Source organism: Carcharodon carcharias, chromosome 1, assembly GCF_017639515.1.
Source record: "Carcharodon carcharias isolate sCarCar2 chromosome 1, sCarCar2.pri, whole genome shotgun sequence".
Classification (NCBI taxonomy): domain Eukaryota; kingdom Metazoa; phylum Chordata; class Chondrichthyes; order Lamniformes; family Lamnidae; genus Carcharodon; species Carcharodon carcharias.
In genome coordinates, this window is record NC_054467.1 from 123,627,449 (window position 1) to 123,649,753 (window position 22,305).

Here is a 22,305-nt window from a genome sequence, read left to right on the forward strand (position 1 = left end):
AAAGAAATGGCAATTTCTACATGATTCTCATAGTCGTGATTGTCATGTGGGACCCTATGCAAGGGCTCAGTTTTGTGTCCCTACGTTTTACTGGACGGTGTTATTAAATATCATGTATTTAATCTGGTGTCAGATGAGTTGTCTGAACTTTCTCACCTGTTCATTTAATAAAAAAACCAAAGTGGTTGTGCTAAAAGAAAATAAATTGAGAGAAGCACATGACAGCCTGGTCAGTACCTGTCTCTGCCATAGATTTGTTCTTATTTGTAAATCTTGTGTTACACAACAGTTTCTATTTATATAGCATATTTACCAGAGTAAAATGTTCCAATGCACTTCACAGGCCTGTTATCAAACACAATCTAACACCAAGTCTGTTTACGAAAGTAGCCCCAAGCGTGAAAGTAAATATTAATTAAAATGAACCATAAGGAAGTGTATTTTATGAAAATGTGAATTGAAAGTGGTCATAAATGTAATACATTAGAAATAAAAAAACAATGACAAATGCTGGAAATAAACACTATGGGCAGGATTCTTACCTCGTTGGGTGGGCACAGCGGGTGGGCCCTGACCGTGATTTCATGCTGGAAGGCGCACTCAGAGTCTCACTGCTGCCGGGATGGGGATGGGAGAAACGTGAGTGCTGACGTGTGTGCATGTGCAGGGGTGTGGTCAGTGAAAGCCCCCTGAAGGCGTGGACATGGCTCAGGGAGCTGAAGATTTTTAACATTGCAAATAAGGAATTGAAAAATAAGGAAAATGAGCAGGGACACGTTAACAATGAGTTTTAAAAGTTTTTTTTTAATCGCTGGTTGAAACTTCACCCCGCCCCTGGATGAGGTTTCACAAAAAATGCAAAGGCCACTTGGCCTATTCACCCGCCTGCCAACCGTAAGGTTGGTTGGGCAGGGAAAAATTATAATCAATTAATTAATTAATGGGCTTAACAGCCCTCTTAATTGTTGGTGGGCGCGCTGCCAACCGAAATATTGTGTGAGTGCACGATGACATCAGGACGCTCGCCTGATGTCACCGCGCACTATTTTACTCCCGCGCCTGCCCGACAAGGGAAAGATTCTGCCTTTTGTCACTTAGTATTTCAGGATCTGTTGAGAGGAAAAATTAATGTTCTGAGCAGATCTTTTCAAAATTAAAAACTAAAAGATAAACAAACATTTTAGTAAAGCAGGAAAAAGGGAAAGAAGAACAAATTGACATTGAATACTGAATCAGAGAGGAAGCTAATGGATTAAATAATCTGGTGGCTATTTAAAGGAAAGAACGAAATTAGGATAATGGAACTAAACGAATGGAAAACATTTTCAGAAAAACAAAGGAATGTGCAAACAGATAAGTTGGTGCAAGGTTCAGCCAAGGAAAATCAGGGGACATTTGGAAAGAAACCAAACATCTGCGAATGCAGATTTAAAACAGAACCAAAATTAGGCATAAAAGTGAAGACTAATGTCTCTAATTCCAATATTTAATCAGGGGGTTGCAGTGTTTTGTGAAATATAAGACATTTGGAGAGATTTTCCAATTCATTATTCCATGTTGTGCAAATGTGCGCCCAGCCTATGGATTTCTAATTTTAATCTCTGCTCTTTTTGATGGTAAGGTTGAGAATAGCTGAACCAGTGTAGAAGGCCAAAGGGAGAGTTCAGTGGGAATTGTAGGAAGAATCAATATAGAAATTGGGTAGGAAGTTAAATAGGTGGTTAAATAGGTGGTAACAGTTAAAATCCATCCCTACATGCAAATTGCTGTCTAAGTGGACAGTGCCGTGCCAAGAGGTAAATGGATATGTTACTCCTTTTGCAGCTCTATTGACAAGTCTAAGGGGAAGAGCAGCTCAAAGCAGAGATGGTAGGAGACTGAAGAATGGTAATTGAGAGAGGGAACAGTCTCTCTGAGCGTAGAGGGGTGAGGGGAAAGGTAAGGTGGGATTGTGCTGTAGGTGGCACCTGATGATCTGATTAATCCAAAGGCTGGTGGGACAGAAGGTGTGAACGAGGGTTAGAAAAGATTGAGAGCAGACGTGTAGGAAATAGAACAGACACAGTCAAATGTCGCATTGACTGTTGAGGGGAAACATCAGCTGTGGAAGAATGATGCTGTCAAAATACTTTTCTTATAGTTTTCAGCCCTTAAATCTAATCAAAACCTTAACCTGACTTTTCACATAATATGTCTGCCGTTTATTTCCAACATCTGATTTTATTTCTAATTTCCCTATATACTTGTCAAACTATACACTGACTGTGGAATAAAATAATTATCTCCCTGTTGGAAAAAATTGCAATTAAATAATTTCAATGATTTGCAGGTAAATTAGAAGTACTAAAACAACTCCTGAATAATTTTAGGAGAAATAAACTTTTTACATTCAATAGAAACAATAGTTAGTGTACGCTGTTACCTGACAATCGTAGTGTCTGTAGTTTGGTCAGTTTATAAAAGTATTGTGATAATATTCTATCAATCTTATTATTGGATAAGTCCAGGTCCTGAAGCAACTGCATTTGATTAATGACTGGAACAAATGTGAGGTTGAGTCCTCTGAGAATCAGCACCTGAAGGAAATAATTTAACTTTAGTCAGTATCTTTTCATGCACTGTATGCATGAAGGTAGTCACCACTATTCAGCCCCAAATGTTTACCAGCTACTCAGAGGAAATTCCAGAGGATTGGTCTCATTGCCTTTCTGCATACTTGTCTGTAAATGTTTCAGGACGGCATCTGTGTTTGCTCCTTGGCTGCTGAGTAATAAATTGACTGACTTTAGCACATCTGATTTGTCAGATATTTACAGCACTTTCTCACTTGTTTTGCTGATCATAAATGTAAAGGTCCAGAGGTCTTGGAAAACTGTACCGGTACAAGCAAACTTTTATCAGATTTTGAATGGAATGTTTGCAGTCATTCTGGCTTGTGCAACAGAAATGCTTCATTTGGACTAGCATTGCCAAATGCTTGGGGTGTGAGCCAAATTAATGGCAAAAGAGTATTTCCGTGGGTTTGTTTGCAGTAGTGATCCAGACCAGTGCCTCCGCTGGAAAGAATGCCAACATCACAAGTGATACTTTCACTTCTGACACCTGGATATTAATCACGTGTGAATAATACACCATACCACACCCCCCTCCACCCCCGCCAAACCCCTGCATTTGGACCCTGCAGAAACAGTTGCTCTTTTCAGTTTTGAAAGGCCACTGCTGTTTTCATGCCTGAACCTCATTCTGTTCTGATAGTTTATTAGCCCAGATCTATTTCTGCACTTAAAAGTTCCTGAGTTCCTCATTTCCAATAAACTGGCTCAGACCCAATACTGACTCAAAATGGTCTGGGTCAGCAAGGTGAGGTATGCTGACCTTTTTGTCAGAAAAATGCTTAGCAGCCTTGAGCTCTTTTGTTTAGAAAAAAGTTAAATAACTCTGGCAGGCAAGGGGATAAAAAAATCAATATTTCACTTGCATAAACCCTTTTGATTTAGTATGGTAATGATATAGAAGGTCATAAAGTTTTGTATATGGTACAAATATTCCCTCCCCCCCGCCCCCGATAGTAACGCAGGTTTGGGTAAATGGCATAAGTTGAATTTCATCCTGCTGTGCAACATTAGGAGATTAAAATTTCATCCCATCTTATTGTGTACTGTCTGGAGGTCATTCAAAAGTTAAGGAAGGTTTGACTTGGTTTGGATAATTAGATCTGCATTGACTCCAGTCTCACCTTTTAGTGGAACATTATGCTAATGTGAAATAATTTTCTAGAATTTTCTGCTGTCAGCTGCAGATCCACAATAACATAAGAATGTTTTGTAACAAGGAAGCCCGTCCTCTTCTGACTGATTTCACACTGATTCCCTTGTCTCCAGAGAGATACCTTGTTGCTTCTTGAGTCCAAATAGTCCAAACAGGGAAATCTTCAAAAAAGTAGTTTAGAAATGGGCTTTTCAAACAAGTAGGAAAACCTTTATTAAGACACATTTACATAAATGTAAATGTTAGCAGATAATTAATTGCCTAAAAGAACAACAGGTAATGTGATAAGAATAAGAAACCATGGTTATCTCAGTAGATGTAAATGAATAAAGCTAGTCAGACACAGAATGTTCAGGAAACATGGGGCATATGAACCAGAGTAGATCATTGAACTCCACAAACCTACTCCAGCCTTCAATTAGAAGTTCTGTACTTCAACCTCAATTTCCTGTCTTCGTTCCATATCCCCGATACACAACCCCAACAAAAATCCAGTCTTGAGAATTTCAACTACCCAATCCGGCATTCTGAACTTCTTGGGAAACAAGTTCCAAATTTCCACTACCCTCTAAAGTGAAAAAATTCTCCCCGATTTCAATCCTAATAACTTAATTCCGTTTGTAAGATTGTGCCCTCTTGTTCTAGATTTCCCACACCAGAGGAAATAAGTTGTCTCTTTTTATTCTATTGAATCCCAAAGTAATTTTAAACACTTCAATTAGATCATCTCTCAAGCCAGGTTTATGCAACCTGTCCTCATAATTTAACTCTTTAAGCCCTGGTATCCCTCCTGTGGTTCTGAACTGTACTCCTTCCAAGCCCTTTATTCTAACTTTTTAATTTTGCAACTGTTCTGATGATGCAACCAGCCATATCAGCACTACAACTGTGTTACTCTTTCTCCTCAACTGAAGATTCCACCACCAACCCCTGCCTTCCCCTACTGTGGGTGACAGGCCTCTTTACCATGTCCATTTTATTTCCCCTCCTTTCCAGAACCACAGTTAGGTTCCACTTGTTCTCAATCACCCCGCCAGCCTCTGCGTTCAACAGCTGCCACTTTCAATGTGACACCACCACCAAACACTTCTTCCCCATCCAGCATTCTGAGGGGACTGTTCCCTGCGTGACACCCTGGTCCACTCTTCAATCGCCCACACCTTGCCCTTCCCACTGCACTTTCCATGTCAGCACAAGAGATGCAACATCTGCCCTTTTAACTCCTTCCTTCTTACCATCCAAGGCCCCAAACCAGGTTAAACAGCAATTTACGCGTACTTCTTTTAATTTAATATGCTGCATTCACTGCTCATGACGTGATCTCCTCTACATTGTGGAAACCAAATGCAAATTGGTTGATTATTTTGCTGAACATCTCTCTTCAGTCCACACGCATGATCCTGAGTTTCTGGCCACCTGTCATTTTATTTCTTCACCTTGCTCCCAATCTGACCTTAAATAAAAACAAAATGGGTTGGAAATGCTCAGCAGGTCCGGCAGCATCTGTGGAGAGAAACGGAGTTAACATTTCAGGTTGAGATGACATTTCATCAGAACTCTGAGCTTTGTCCTTGGCCTCCTATCTTCTTCTTCTTAGGCAGTCCCTCAGGATCTAGGATGACTTACTTCTGCTCCAGTTTGATGGGTTCTGAGATGGCTGATAAGTCCAAAGTGTGATTTTCAGGCTCTGCAACATGCAGGGCAGGTGGTGTTTTAAGGGTCTGGTATATGGGTTGTTTGGAGATTTGTGCACTCTGTCCGACGCCTTGCCTTCACCTCTGTATGTTCCCAATGAAGTCTCTCAATATGTTTGTTGCCTTCTCAAATAAACCTTCTCCATTTTGGTGGGTCACAAGCCGGGGTCACCCATGAGTTGACGGCTATGCTTTGAGGATATTACTAAAGTGTTTCTGCTGTTTTTCTGGGAATCCCCTGCTGTAACCAAGTTCTGAATACAGTAATTGTTTTGGGAGTCTGGTGTCAGGCATATGAATGACATGTCCCATCCAGCGGAGCTGGTTTTGATTGATTAGCACCTCAATGCTGGGGGTGAGATGCTGGATGTTTTAAAAAAATATATTTTTGGGGAATATTGTGTTGTTCTGTGAAAAGGTTGTATGTGTGTGTGTGTGTGTGTGTGTGTATGCATGATTTAATTAAGCTGGGCAGAGATTAATAGGAGACAGGTTTAAAACATGAAGAGGATAGAGGTGCTGGTTTGAGGGACAAGTGAATAGGTTAGATCTAACATTTGCGTTTTTAGATAAGTGGCGAGTTTACTTGAATATCAAAGGGGAATATCAGAGGTGAAAGAAACATGTTTGAATCTTGCAGGAGTTCCACAGGTAAATAGAAGATGGGGGGGGGGGGGAATATTATATTTTATTGACTTGAAAGCAAAGACAAGGTAGAACCATGAAATATCTTACATTTGGAAGGATTTGAGCTTCAAAGAGGTGTGAAAACAATGAGATAAAAGGGAAAACATGTATTTTAGAGTTACTGTGGAGATCTTAGGTGTGCTGTAGCTGATTGGGTTGTTGGGCTACTGAGCTAGGGGTGTGAGATGTAGCAGCTGGAGCTATAGCTGGAGCTGTGGTGCAGAGGGTGTAGTTTGAATCAATCATCCAGTCAAGCCAGAAAAGTCTTGGGCTGCAAAAAGCAGTTTTATTCTGAAGTTTGTATTTTCACAGCAGAGTGGAAGAGAGTTCCAGTTCATGTGGTATGCCTTTATTGAAGCTACAGCAGCTTGCCTTGGGTAATATTACTGGATTTCTTATAGTTAAACATCTATAAGGGAGTGTTGCCTGAAAGGTGTTTAGTTGTGGGTCTGAGAAGAGGAGAGTCTTTTTGGGGAAATGTTTTGTAAGGCTAAGTTTAACTATGTAACTGTAATCTTGTGTGCTTAACTTTTCTGTTATACTTGTTAAAAATACTTTTACTTTTAACTTTTAAAATCCCAAAAGTGTTACTGGACTTCTTACTGCTGAGATCAGTACGTCCCCTTCTCATTTTCAGAATACAAGAAAAAGGGTATGGCCCTAAGCCAAGTTTCCTTCTGGGATTTGGTTTGCGCAGCAATTAATGTCGGCTGTGGTCATGACATGGGAAAGTTGGCTTGGGAGAGGATGCTGTTGGGCCATGTTTCTTGCTACTGGATTTGGAGGATCTTGCAAAGACACTGCTGGTGGTAATTCTCCAGCACTTTGTGGTGCCTGATGTAGGTTATCCAAATCTCCAAAGATATAGGAGCTCAGGGATCATTGTTGCCTGGTAAACCATGACCTTAGTCTTGGGTTTGAGATCCATAAAATCCAAGCTATAAAGAACAAATGGTGCGTAGAAAGAGCACAGGAGATCAAACAACTCATGGACACCAACGACATGCATGGTTCCTTCAGTGCTGTCATGATGATCTATGGCCCAAATACTCAAGGGCCCAACCCACTGAGAGTCAAGCATCAAGGACAGAGCAGTCAGTGCTTGCTGGAGATACCATTTTGAAGAACTTCTCAGCCGAGACTCTGTCTTTGACTCAAACGTCCTCAACTCCATTCCTTAATACCATCTAGCTCAGTCTCAGTGCTACCCCAGTCAAGAGCAAGGCTGAAAAAGCCATTTGACAGCAAGGCCTCTTGTGCAGTTGGAAGCCCTGTTGAAATTCTAAAACAAGATGGAGATACACTCCTGGAATGGCTGCACAACCTCATATCCCTCATCTGGGAAGAGGATTGCATGCCGGAGTATATCAGGGACACTGTAATCGTGACAATATTTAAGAAGGGAGTCAAGTCTGATTATGGTAACTATAGAGGAGTCTCCCTGCTGTCCACCATAGGGAAGATCATTGCAAGGATCCTTCTCAACTACCTCTCAGAGTTGCAGTGCAGCTTTTGTCCACTGAGAGGCACCACAGACACAATCTTTACTGCACATGCAAATCCAAGATAAATGAAAGGAACAGTACCAATTGCTATACATGCCTTTTCAACCTCACAAAAACCTTTGACCCTGTCAACTGCAAAGACTTTTGAAGAATTCTCCTTAAATTTAGCTGCCTTCAGAAATTTATTAGCATCCTCCACCGATCCCTTGATGACATGTCAGTTGAGATCCTCACCAATGGAACCACCGCAAACCCCATCTCAGTGAAAACTGGGACAAACAAGTCTGTGTCATTGCACCAACCCTATATTCCATTCTCCTCACTGCAATTCTGCACTTCAGCTCCAGCAAATTACCAAAAGGCATGGAGATAATGTACAGAAGAGATTGGAAACTGTTCAATTTATGCCACCTTTAACCCAAAACCACTCCAACTTCATTTATAGAGCTTCAGAATGCAGATGATGCTTGTGCGCTGACTCAGAAACTCAGCTCCAGGTTATTGGTGACTCCTTCTCCAAAGCACATGAGAAACTGGCCTTTCACTGAGCATTTGGAAACACCTCTGCCCTGTTGATCAATCAACAGGGAAATCCTGGAAAATGTGGATCATTTTTTATATTTTGGTAGCCTCCTCTTGACGAAGGCAGACATTGGAGTCAATGTGCCAACTCCGCCTTTGACCGACTGAGGAAAAGAGTATTCGAAGACTCCTATGCTGTTCCAATGAAGCTCAACATAAGCTCGAGGAACAGCAACTCACCTTTTGATCAGGCTCTTCAGAGTCTTCTGGAATTAACATTCAGATCATAACTTGTGTCCCTTTTTGGAGGGGGATGGTAGCTGTTGCTGATGATTGTGCTTTTCCCATTTACATCTCTTCTAGACGCATCTTTTGTTTCTTTATTTGTCCCATTACCATCTATTTTTGATTTGCATTATTGCCCCTCGTGTTAGCTATCTGCTCCGTTATCCACCCCATCATAGACCTTCCCTTTTCTTCTTTCCTCCCCTCTCACCTCTCCCTGCCTTGTTCAAAAACTAACACCTCTAAGCACTCCTCGTTCTGACAGAGTGTCGCTGACCTGAAACGTTTGCCAGAATTTTCCCTTCCCTCCAGCGGTGCGGTTTGTGGCAGGCGGGGATGGAGAATTTGAGGGGAGGAAAAAAATCAATTTCCCAATGGCGAGAAAAGACAGCTGCAGCTTGCGGTCCCCACTGTCATGGCGGCATAGTGGTGAGCAGCCATTCCCACTGAAAGTTGTCAGGAAGCAGATTAGCATATCATTAATGGTATTCAAATCAGCATCAGACCAGAATGTTCCTCCCACCGGCTAATCCTCTGCCCCGCCAGCAGGAATTCACGCCAGTCTGATTCACGCCCAGGCCTGAAAAGCCCTGGTCTGGATCACCAAAGGACCACAGGGAGGTATGGTGCGCAATGACTGGGGGTGGGGGTGGGTTGCTGGAAGACAAAGAATGGGTGGGAAACCAGAGAAACTTGGGAGAGGTGGTGTGGGAAACCTGGGAGACTTGGGGGTGGGGGGTTGGGGTATATTCAGAGGGAGGGTCTGTGCTGCGATCTTGGGCGGCAAACTGAGGGTACCAGTAGTGGGAGTTTCGAGTCCATATGACTCTTCTGAAGAAGAGTCACACAGTCTCGAAATGTTAACTCTGTTTCTCTCTTCACAGATGATGCCAGATCTGCTGAGTTTTTCCACCATTTTCTGTTTTTATTTCAGATTTCCAGCATCCTCAGTATTTTGTTTTTATCTGGCAGAGACTGGGTGTTCAGCCGGACCAGTGTCCATGCTCTGCCTCATGGAGACTTCAATGCGCTCACATGTCAGAGCCACTACATCAGAGAGGATACAGATGGACTCCTCCACCTCTCGTGCCGCTTTCTTGAGAGCCTCTGACAACTCTGCCTGATGTTTCCCTGCATCTCACTGATATTCCAGCATCTTCTCCATGACTGCTGTCAGAGGCTCATCGTCTGACTCAGACTTAGCAGGGGCCTCTTGTCCAGCAGTCCTTTGAGTGCCGGGGACCTTGGCTGTCACTGCTTCCTCCTGTTGTGGACACATATTTGTAAGGTGGCCACCAGAGTGCAAGCTCGAGCCTAAACTAGGTCTATGAGCCACTGACGTGTGTGTCTCTGGGCTGGTGGAGGGTGCAGAGGTGTGTATTTCTGGGCTGGTGGAGGGTGTAGAGGTGTGTGTCTCTGGGCTGGTGGAGGGTGCAGAGGTGTGTATTTCTGGGCTGGTGGAGGGTGTAGAGGTGTGTGTCTCTGGGCTGGTGGAGGGTGCAGAGGTGTGTGTCTCTGGGCTGGTGGAGGGTGTAGAGGTGTGTGTCTCTGGGCTGGTGGAGGGTGCAGAGGTGTGTGTCTCTGGGCTGGTGGAGGGTGTAGAGGTGTGTGTCTCTGGGCTGGTGGAGGGTGTAGAGGTGTGTGTCTCTGGGCTGGTGGAGGGTGTAGAGGTGTGTGTCTCTGGGTTGGTGGAGGGTGCAGATGACTGCTGTGACTATTGTGATGGCTCTATAGGTGAGAAGTCATCCTTGTCTCCTGCCGAGGCATCCTGCGGGCTGGGCTGAGTTCAGGTGTTGGTGCTGACCTCACCTTGTCCTGCTGGCACCTGGAGTGGAGAGAATAGAAAATGAGTGACAACCTCAACTTTTCCTGCATTGCACAGAGACTCACCCTGTCCTCTGAGTGCCGGCAGACATTAAGCTTCCTAACTGAACGCTTGGGGGAGGCTAACCTCGCCGTTGGCACAGGCACAGTCATGGTCCTCCCATGCCAGCTTGGCAGCCTGGTGCTTAAATAATGTGAGGGGTCAGATCTTGGGCATGTCCCTTCCCGTCTTCTCCCTCTCCACCTGCTGTACCCTGTCTTCTGCATGAAGATATTTTGATGGATTGTGAGCACTTCTGATGCAGGAGCAGGTCACATGCTGCTAATATTGTGGCTGACATGTGACATTGTGACTCCCCAAAGCCTGTCCAGCATGTACAAGGCACTCGTGAGGAGTTTGAGGGAATACTGTCCACTTGCCTGGATAAAGGTAGCTCCAATAGCACTCAGGAAGCTGGATGCCATCCAGGACTACATCGGCCACTTGATTGACACCCCATTCAGGACCCTCAACATTGAGTCCCTCCACCACCGACCCCTTGGCAGCTGTATGTGCTCTGTGAAAGATGCACTGCTGCTGCTTCAGCAGCACCCTGAGGCCCATGAGCTCCAGCAGCTAGAAGGAAAGGGCAGCAGAGGCATGGAATCAGCAGCAAGTGGAAGTTGAGTGCTTCAGGGAGTTAAGTGGAGGAAGGGAAAGGGGTGTTTGGTTGCTTTTGTCTGAACTTTTTTAGCCTCCAGGAATTGATTTTTGCTCTGCTAGGGGAGAAGAAGTTGGTTAATTGGTAAGTATCTGGTAAGTGATTAAGGTTTATTCTATTCCTAAGGCTCAGAATAGTATATTTTGAGCGAGAGATTAGTGGGAGAGGATAAAAGACAGTGAGACCAGCGGCAGAGTGATGTCACAAACCACAATGTAACACGAGTGAAGGGAAAGCAGCTGATGGGTGAGTAGGATTTCTGAGTATTTCTAGTTTTAAAAGTAAGGGTAAGGTCTTTAGTTTGTGTTTAGGTATCTAGTCTTTTTTTCTCTTTTAAAAATAGCTTCTTAAGTATAAGTTCGACACTGGTGTAAGTAAACTAATTACAATAACATGTAAAGAGCAGGAGCTTATTCAAGTGTAAAGAGTAAGGATACTAGAGTAATTAATAAATAAATTAAATAAAATATATCCCAGTGAGGAAGAAGGATTCTAGGAAGGGGATAAACCAACTATGTAGACACAGTTGCTTCGGCTGCACGAGTCCTGTAGTGAGTCCGAGGATGAGCATGCAAAGGGAAATGCTGAGGGGATAGACACTGACCCAGGCAGACTCCAGGGAGGCAGGGACACCCAGGAGGCTTTAATACAAAGAACCTTCAGCTAGCACACCACAGATGGACCTTCAATACACGCCTGGGCTACAGGCTCCATACTCGATACCTAAATCTGCCTGGATACCAACATTAACTGAGACCTTTGTCAATAAAGCTCAAAGTCAAACAACTCACTCATAACATCATGGGTTCCCATCCACTTGCAGAAGTAAGGAATCACCCTGAGGCATGGAAACATGTCAAAACTTATTGAGAGGACAAATGTAACTTCATAAATCAAAAAAAAGGTGTTGGACATCACACCAAGTCTTCAATAAACTACAATGAGTCAACATAAAAGCATCTGTGAGAAACCCATGGTGTGCCTAACATGCCTTAAATTTACGCTTATGGGTGCTACGCCTAAGTGTTCCCCCCTCGCTGGCACTGGAATCTGAGACAGCCTGCTCACTCTGCTGTCCTGTTGGCGGTCATCCTCTGGCCCGTGGAGCCTGTGCTGGCCCTGCCTGGGATGGAGCAGCCAGCTCCACAGCTGGCACCTTCCCAGTCACTGCAGCCTCATCGGATGCCACGGTCACTGGCAGAGGGCGGAGGAGCTGCTGCCCTCATCTGGAGCACCCTAAGAGGAGCCAGCAGAGATGACAGGCAGCTGCTGCGCCGACGTGAGGTCACTTCAGACCTCCCTGCTCACCGTAGATGGATGGGCACCGAGCTGGGATACTTGGTGCCCAAACCGTTTCCCATACGGGCAATAACCAGCTGAGGCCAATGCCACTGTGAGGGCCTGCAGGTCTGAGCGCAACCCCAGGAAGCCCTGATTGTTCTCCTGGAGGAGCCTCTCCATGAGAGTCACCACTCTCCCCATGGAGGAAGCATGGCACTCGGCTATGACGCTCAATGCATTGGTGAGGCTCTGCGTAGACTCCACAAGCACGGCTACCATGTTACGCATAGCCTCATGTATCTCCGCCAGATCCTCCTGCATACCCTGCTGCACTTCCAGCGTTCGCTGACTCGTGGATGACTCCAGAGGCACATCATCAGCCACCAACCGAGCATGTGCCTGGTCCCAGCAGTCCTCCGACTGCCAGCGCCCTGGGCACGCTCTGTCTCTGCCTGCAACTCAAGCAAGTGTGAATTGTCCTCACCGCCGTGACCCTGGATACTAGCCAAAGATCTAATTCCCATCGAGATGCTAATATCTGCACTGATGCCTGCCTGGCAGCGATGGTGTGACGTTGGTGAGTGGATTTCCTCTGGACCCCCAGGGGTGAGAGGTGGCTCCTCTGCCTCCTCCTCCCGGCCCTGCTCCAGTGATGCTGAAGGGAAGCACAAGGACATTTGATTAGTTATGGTGCAGACAATGCGAATTTACATGCCGCTCCCCCGGATCATTATGTGCTCATCCTTCCATAATCAATGGTCAACCCATGTTACAAACTTCAATCACGGAGCATTCAGCAGTGCCATGGCTGCTGGGACACACATGGTGACCTGAGTGCTCTCCAAACATACCTCCCCGTGGCACCCCAGCCTCACCACCACCAGTGGACCTGTGGGAATGGCACCTCTTCAGTTCCATGGCCTGTTGCTCTAAAGGTGTTAGGATCGCCAACTGGGCCTGGCCTCTGCCAGTCTACATCCGCTCAGTGGAATTGTGTGCAGTCTTTTCCTGGAAAGGAGGGAAGAGCATTAATTACTCCAGCCTGCACCTGAATTCCCATCGTATCCCAGCCAACCCAGCCAGAGTGGGACATTGCAGGGATCCAGTGCTTCATCACCCCACAGCTGCTGCACACTCACACAAAGAAGCCAGGGCTGACCCTCCCCCCTTGCCCGAATGCTGCTTCCTTTACATGTGGCACCACAAGGTGTACCTTTGCTGAGCAAGGAGATACAAGAATGTGGAATGCAAACACCAGCAGATGGATTGGGGCCCCACCACCTGGAAGCTCCCTCCCAGCGTATCAGCACCCTGACTTTGACATACTTCCCAGTTCCAGCACTCTGCTAGGTGCAGATCCTTGACTTTCACCCCCATTCAATACTCTGGGTGTCAGTGTCATACATGCTGCAGGTCCAGAACCCATCTCAGCACAACCCTCTCAGGGTGAACTAGGCATGGGCAATATCTGCTGACCCACCCAGTGAGGGAAACATGCCGTGACGGATTCAATACTCTAACTGTACTCAGAGTTGCTGAGGAGGGGCCGTGGCTGGGGGGAAAGGGTGACGGCTGCATTAAGTGACCTCAGCCAACATGGTACTCGCCCTTCCTGAGCGCAGGAGGTCGTTGAACCTTTTGCGGCGCTGGACCCATGTGCGTCACATCACACCATGGAAGCTCAAATTCTCAGCTGCCTCCTCCCACACACGTTTGGTCAGGTGGGGAGGGCCTCTGCCTCTGCCTCCTGTCCCTCAAAAGAAGGACTTCCCACCGCACTGCCACCCCCTCCAGGAGGGCAGCTAGGCACTCATCGGAAAAATGAGAGGCACACTGCCCCGCTGGCCTACCCTCCAGCCTGGTCTGCCCCGCTGGCCTACCCTCCAGCCTGGTCTGCCCCACTGGCCTGCCCCGCTGGCCTACCCTCCAGCCTGGCCTGCCCCGCTGGCCTACCCTCCAGCCTGGTCTGCCCCGCTGGCCTACCCTCCAGCCTGGTCTGCCCCGCTGGCCTACCCTCCAGCCTGGCCTGCCCCGCTGGCCTACCCTCCAGCCTGGTCTGCCCCGCTGGCCTACCCCGCTGGCCTACCCTCCAGCCTGGTCTGCCCCCGCTGGCCTACCCTCCAGCCTGGTCTGCCCCCGCTGGCCTACCCTCCAGCCTGGTCTGCCCCCGCTGGCCTACCCTCCAGCCTGGTCTGCCCCACTGGCCTACCCTCCAGCCTGGTCTGCCCCACTGGCCTACCCTCCAGCCTGGCCTGCTCCACTGGCCTACCCTCCAGCCTGTCCTGCTCCGCTGGCCTACCCTCCAGCCTGGCCTGCCCCACTGGCCTACCCTCCAAACTTGAGTGCTGCACATTACCCCTCTGCTGTGCTCTTCTCCCAGCCATTGTGAGCAGCCTTGCAAAGGCTGCCAGGCCTTCATTTAACCAGGCTGCCATGTTACCATTGGACCCGACAATCTGTGCATGCCCACCGCCGCCTATCCTCAGTCCCACTATCCTCAGGAGTCGTGAACTATGCTGCTACGTAAAATGGCTGTGCGGACCCGATCGCAGGCGGCGATCAGATCCATGCCCGCTCCCGCATGGCCTGCCGGACATGGGGAAAATTCTCCCCAAAGAGCCTACAGAGGGATATAGGCAGGTTAAGTGAGTGGGCGAAGACTTGGCAGGTAGAAAATAATGTTGGAAAATGTGAAGTTATGCACTTTGTAAGGATGAATGGAAGAGCTGAATATTATTTAAGTGGAGAAAGATTGCAGAAATCCGCAGCACAAAGGGATTTTTGTATATGAATTGCAAAAAGCTAACATACAAGTTCAGCAGGTAATAGGGAAGGCAAATGGAATATTGGCCTTTATTTCAAAGGAAATGGAGTATAAAAATAGGGAAATCTTGCTAAAACTATACAAGACACTAATTAGACCAGATCTAGAATACTGTGAACATTTTTGGTCCCCTTATCTAAGGAAAGATATATTGGCATTGGAGGCAGTGCAGAGAAGGTTCACTAGGTTGACCCTGGGTATGGAGGGGTTTTCTTATAAGGAGAGGTTGAGTAGATTGAGCCTGTACTCATTGGAATTTAGAAGAATGAGAGGTGACCTTATTGAAACATATAAGATTCTTAGGGGGCTTGACAGGGTAGCTGCTGAGAGGTTGTTTCCCCTTGTGGGAGAGTCTAGGACCAGAGGGCATAATCTCAGAGTAAGGGGTCACCGATTTAAGACAGAGATGGGGAGAAATTTCTTCTCTCGGAGGGTAGTGAATCTGTGAAATTCTTTACTGCAGAGGGCTGTAGAGGCTGGGTCATTAAATATATTCAAGGCTGAAATAGACAGATTTTTTAATCAGTAGGGGAATCAAGTGGTATGGGGAAAAAGCAGGAAAGTGGAATTGAAGATTATCAGATCAGCCAGGACCTCATTGAATGTCAGAGCAGACTCGATGGGCTGAATGGCCTACTTCTGCTCCTACATCTTATGGCCTAATGGTGTACTCTAACCTCTGTGCACCCCCCACACCCTCCTGGCTGGGTCAGGAACCTGCAGTTGCCTCCTTACAAGTAGACTGCATGGACTACAATGGGGCAATGAGTCAGCACCTCAGCACCTTCTGAAGGGCTTTTAGGGATGGGCAGCACAGATTCTAGCCTTGCCATTCACGCCCACATCCCATGACAGATTCATAAATTGGAGAAGTGAGTATAGAAAGCACTTACCCTGGCAGCATAGATTCAGTCATTCATGTGTCTCCTGCACTACAGGACAGTCCTCCTCTGCACCCTTATGGCACTGATCACCCTGGTGACCTCCTCCCAGGCTGGTGTGGTGAGTCGGATGGGCCTCCTGCTCCCAGCTCTGGGAAAGGGGACATCCCTACTGTCCTCCACGGCCTGGAGGAGAGTCTCCGGGGGGGCATCGCTGAACTGTGGGGCTGGTGCTTGATGCTTTCTGGAAGCTATCTTTATGTCCAGGACTCCTGGCACGATGAATCACTGGCTGCCTGGGTGTCTTTTAAAGATGGCGCCCTGACATTATGATGGGGCATGTGACTTCCTGCCTGCCCTATCATACGATGCGACATAATCCTCCCGACTACATAATTAATCAAGTAAGCAGTATGGAATTCGGCGTGCTCACCTGTCCCACATTCCAGTGAGAATCCCTCCAACTTCAGGCTCTTGCCACCAGACGTAGGTGGGAAGGGAAAAGCCCAGCTCTGAGCTCTGTTTCTTGCTCCACAGGTGCTGCCTGACCTGCTGAGTGTTTCCAGCATCTTCTGTTTTTATTCTCATATATCTTTCCTGAAATTTGGCACTGTCAAATGTGTAGTTATAATATTATAGATTTTAAGGCCAACTGTTTTAAAGGTTAATTTTTGCTTTCAAACCTTTAAATTGAGTTTGAAAGTCCTTTTCAAAATGGAGAATGGCCAGATATTTTGGCACCTTTCTGTGTTTGTTCAGATCTTGTGAGAGGCTCTTCAAACCTGATTATAGAGTAAATAAATGCAAGACTCCTCCAGGACTGTCCGCTGAATCCTCTAAAGGTGTGAAGACTGCTAGCTTCTGAGAGACTAGGAGGGAAAAAAGGCCTCCAAAGAACCTCAATACAATTATCTTCTTTGCCTGCTGGAACAATAGCTCATTTTGAAATTAACATAGCAGCCATTTTGCTTTGGTTGTGATAAAGGCTGTGAAAGCCATGTGTGCAGAACTCCCAGGAAGAACTCTGAGAGACATCATCAGAGAGGGTTCTCAGCCAAGGGAGAACAAAGGGGAAGGTATCAAGAAATCAACTATTATACTGCTGAAAAGAATCTAGGCAATCTTCAAGTGTTGTAATCATAGAGCTAATGAGGAACAATAAACTTTCTCTCTCTCTCCCCAAACCTGCCTGACCTGCTCAGTCCACCTGAAAAGGCAAACACCAACTAATCGCAGCTGCTGAACACGACTCATCAAATTCAACCCTTCACTCCAGACAACCAACACTTCAGCTGCAAACTTCAGGCGTGCGATGATATCTTAAAGTACTGAACTAAATTTCATCTTTATAAGTATCCTTTATCTTTATGTGCATTTCAATCTTTGTATGTATTCAGTTAGTAATTTTATTACTACTACTTAAGTAATTTACAGCAGGAGTTTGGTAATAAATGAATCTTAATCTTATTTAAGACTAAAGCTGCTGGTTATTTTTAAATTGAAACACTTGCAAATTATAATGGGGGTACATACATGCACACACTCAAATTCTTAGCTCAAGGACCACTTTTACATGCTTGTGACACATGCTCCAAAACTGAATGGAGTATTCTCAGTGCGTTCTGATCAAGGTTCTGTACAACTGAAACATAACTTTCTCAAATTTAAGTTCCAAACTCTTGGGATAAATGCTGACAACTTAGAATAGATAAGAAAAGATGGTCGAAGTTCTATATGCCAAAGACACTTGTGTGATGAAAGAAAAGGGAGAAAAAAACCTTAAGTTTAAATTGGAGCTGGAGTTTGGGAACTCCAGTTCCCAGCAGGACTCAGGACTTCTGGCCGAGAACTGGCGGCAGTTTGAGTCGTCTTCCATTTTCGTGTCTCCTGCGCATTCACGGCTGGGAGATGGTTGCACATGTGCAGTTCATTGATTTCACACATGCTCTGGCCATGAAAGGGGCGCACATGCACAATTTATCCATTTTCCTGTCTTCAGGCCGAGAACCGGCCCTGCGCACATGTGCAGAAGAAATGGAAAAAGAAAAATGAAGCAGTGCTAAAAGGCAGGTCAGGTGACCTGAAGAGAGCTCCATTTGTGAGAAGGGAGCAGGACATGGGGAGAGGGACCAGGAGAAGGTCCCAAAAAAAGACAAAGATCCAAAACCAGGGAATGGGGCAGAAATGGATCCCAGAAGAATGTTCCAGGTAAGGGACGAGGACAGAGGTCTGAAACAGAGAGAGAGCTGCAGGGAGCAGACTTGAAGCAAAGTGGGCTCAAGAGAAGCCTGAAGATCCAAGAGGGCAGCTGAAGGTTGGTGACTCTATGCTGCGGTCACATCTGTCATTTACTTTGGAGTGAGGTGTGTCTAACCACAGTTCACCTGTTGGTTCACATGTACCACATATTTCCCTGAATCTTAGAATATAAGACAGTTACGGCAAATTATTTACCTTTCTGAATTTGTATGTATCTGTAAAAATGTATCTGGGGTGAAGGAACCATGAATATTTGAATCATTTTCTTGTGTATCGAGATCTGTCCAATCTTTAATTCTGGTGTAATATAGTTCATTTTTCTTGTTTCATGGATGTTTTATTCTTCTTGTTAAAAGTTCATCAATAGACTGTTCAGTAACTTACCTCCATGGTTTCTATAAAATAGATAAAAGTTAGGATCCATCAAGCCAGGTTTCACTCTGGGATCTGACTTGTCCAGTATTAACATCAGCTGGGATTGTATTACTTGGAGGTAAAGGAATTAGACTAAGTGAAAAGGAAAACACTACGCTGTGCAATAATGTGGTTTCTAACAGAGGTAATGTTATGTCAGAGATTTGTTACTTACTACCAACTCAGAATGAAAGGGAGGACAGGATCATTTATGAATGATAAGGAGCAGATATGAACAGAGGAATGTTAAATTAATGAGTTTATGTGAACAGAGAAAATTATATTAATTCACATATGTGAACAGAGGAAGGTTACCTTAATTGTTGATTTGAACCAACTATGTATGAATTGGGAATGCTGAAGCAGGTTAGAGTAAGAACTGGTAAATGTAATGCACAATTGCGTCATGGCCCAGTGCATCAGAGAAACTACAAGAGGCAGTTCTCAGTTTGACATATTGATGACCTGACACTTGACAGGAAGTGGAATTTGAGGTCTCTCATATTGCTTGTCATTACAACATGATCCAATTCATTATAACTATCAGATTCAACATTGCTGACTACTATAGCCTAAATATGTATAAATTTAAAAAGGTTGGCTACTAGATTTGAGAGAAATTGTTTATTAACATCCCTATCCTCTGGGAAGGAATGGTATCCATCCTAGGTCAGTGAGAGACTGGGATGAAATTTGCGAAATGCTGGCAATCATCAAAGGGAGTGACCAAATGTTGAGAGGGTGTCCTTAGATTGGAAACATGGTATTATGTTCAAAAAGGGATCTGGGCAACTAAAGCAGTTTTGCATCAAAATTTGGTAAAGCCAAAATTTATGAAATTTATGATCAAAAACAAATCTAAGGACTATTTGTATGTGAATCATCTAATGGATTGCATGGCTTTAGAGGCAAAAGTTTCTGCCTGAATTATCACTGACTTTATTGAGAAAGTGGAGCCTGGAAATCCATATGATTTGCCTTTAGGTTTCCAAAATGCCTTTGATAAAATTCTTTTAAAACTGAAACCCAAAGTGGAGGCATAAGAACATAAGAAATAGGAACAGGAGTAGGCCATTCGGCCCCTCTAGCCTGCTCCACTATTCAGTAAGATCACGACTGATCTTGTGCTTCGATTTCCACATTCCCATCTAACCCCGATAACCTTTGATTCCCTTGCCTAACAAGAATATATCTACCTCTGCCTTATAAAGAATTGATTAAAGAAAAGAAAACAGCAAATACAGTACAGGAGTTTTTACGGAAGTGGTGAGCAGAGAGGGACCGAATGGCCTTGAACATCTGTACCTACCTTGGCATCTTGTTAAAGCATTGTTTGTCCACAAAGCTTATGCTTACCTTAATTTTTCTCAGAGGGACTAGCGCTTGATATTGAAAGTCTTGAAACTGTGCTTGGGGCCCCAAGTACAGCTCTCTGAGCTCCAGCAAATTCTCAAAAGCACCTAATCAAAAACAAAGTTTATTACAAAAATATTCCTTTTATATCAATATATAACATTTTGAATTACACCAGGGTAGACTTTTGGCTTCATAATTGAGCATTAACCTGACAGAACAGATTATCTACCCACCATAGAAACAACATGATTTTGATACCCAGCTAATGCAGATGAAAATTCAGCCCACTGCCTGTGAACCTGAAAGAAAAACTGTTACATATAAATATGATGAATCTTATGAAGAAAGATTATACAAATTTGTGCTTCTATGGTGCACCTTTGCACTCCAGGAATGTATATCGGAGCGGTGGGCACAGAGGTCAGTGGGTCTCCCAGGATTTCTCATCTATGGGCAAAAAATCAAGCAGAGTTTGTGACCCCACCCCCAACCTATCTTTCCTCTATGTGATCCAATACACCTCGCTCAGCAACTGGACATCTTCCCGTGATGTCAGGAAGTATATCAAAATAGATTTTTAATATTCCAAAATCCGTAATTTTGAAGCTGTTGTTAAACCCTAGTTAGCATCATGGCAATGAATTAAACAAATCATTAGTAACTCACAGGCTCAAGAATTTGCACTAGTGCCTAGATTTTTCTAGTAGATATGGCCATTTTTATGATGCACAAGAATGGTTTGGGAGTTAGTGAAATTCATGTATTTTGTTATTATTTCACACTTCCAGCATCCGTGGTATTTGGCCTCTAGTCCCACTATACCACGCCCATTCCCCATAACCCTGCACATGTTTTCCCTTCAACTATCTACCCAATTCTCCCTTGAATTTAATCACCAATTACCTTATTAACTGTTTTATCTGTTCATACTTGGTTTCAAGTTTTTCTCCTTGTCACCCATCTTTGCCCTTCTTTCCACCCCACCATCCACCCCCATCTGCCCAATAGAACATTTTCTGAGTTCAAAACCATTATCTTGCAAGTTATGATTTGCACTGGTAATTTCGAAACGATATCAGAATGGGACTTTTTAACATGCATTTTCTGTAATCAATGTTAATGCTTATCTTGCAAATAGTGTGAGGAAAATGTCAGCTTTCAAGCCCCACTCCTGATAATTGAGCCCAAAATCTGGGCAAACATTTCAGTACAGTCTCAGCAAGTGCTGGCAGCATGGATTAGAAATTTGTTGGGAGGTAAGGAGCAGAGCGTGGGGATAAAAGGTATCTACTGAAATTGGCAGGGTGAGATGAATGGTGTTCCTACGGCATCCATTGTGAGGCCTTGGTTTTTCATCATACTTACCAAAGTCATGAAAGAGGAATATAGAGGGTTACATATCCAAGTTAGAAGGTGACACCAAATTGGGAAAGAAAGAAAGACTTGCATTTCTATGGCTCCTTTTGAAGCCTCAGGATGCACCCAGGTGCTTTACAGGCAATGAAGTACTCTTTGAAGTGTGGTGGTTGTTATTGGAAATGTGGCAGCCAATTTGCGCACAGCAAGCTCCAACAAGACAATGTGATAATGACTAAATAATCCAAGTGAAACTGACCAAATTTTGGTGATTTTGGTTCATGAATAGATACGGGCCCAGAATACCAGGGTGAACTCCCCTGATGAGGTGGGATCTTTTGCATCCACCTGAGTGGGCAGATGGTCTCTCAGTTTGACAGCTCATCCAAAACATAGGAGATCTAATAATTGGAGCTGGAAATTACAAAGAACATAGACAGATTAAGCAAGTGGGAAAAACTATGACAAATGGAGTTCAATGGTGGGTAGTGTGAGGTTGTCCACTCTAGATCAAGAAAGACAAGGCAGGGTATTTTCTAAATGATAAGCTAGAAACTGTAGAGGAACAAGGAGATTTGAGTATCCCAAGTACACAAATCTCTAAAAGCAACTGGATGGGGACAAAAAGCAATCTGAAATGTTATTGGTCTTTATCTCAAGAGATCTAGGATACAAAGGAAAAGATGTTCTGCTTTTGTTATACAGAGCCTTGGTCAGATTGTGTTCAGTTCTGGGCACTATAGTGCAGGAAGAATATATTGGCCTGGAGGGGATGCAGCACAGATTCACCAGAATGATACTGGGGCTGAAAGGGTTAACTTACAAGGACAGGTTGCATAAACCTACCTTGTATTCCTTGGTTACATAGAACTTACAGCATAGAAACTGGTCTCTGTCGGTGATCCACAGGAAACATAGGAAGGTTCACTCAACTGATTTCTGGATTGA

General features: G+C 44.8%; 1 protein-coding gene across 1 annotated transcript in view; it reads right to left on the reverse strand.

Annotated features, from left to right (window-relative positions):
* LOC121281295 (chondroadherin-like) overlaps positions 1-22,305 on the reverse strand; it is a 50,708-nt gene that overhangs the window by 9,203 nt on the left and 19,200 nt on the right. The window contains exons 3-4 of the mRNA XM_041194168.1: positions 20,002-20,105; positions 2,423-2,576 (exon numbers count right to left, since the gene is read on the reverse strand). Coding sequence (XP_041050102.1) covers positions 2,423-2,576; positions 20,002-20,105 — 258 coding nt within the window. The remainder of the gene's footprint in view (positions 1-2,422; positions 2,577-20,001; positions 20,106-22,305) is intronic.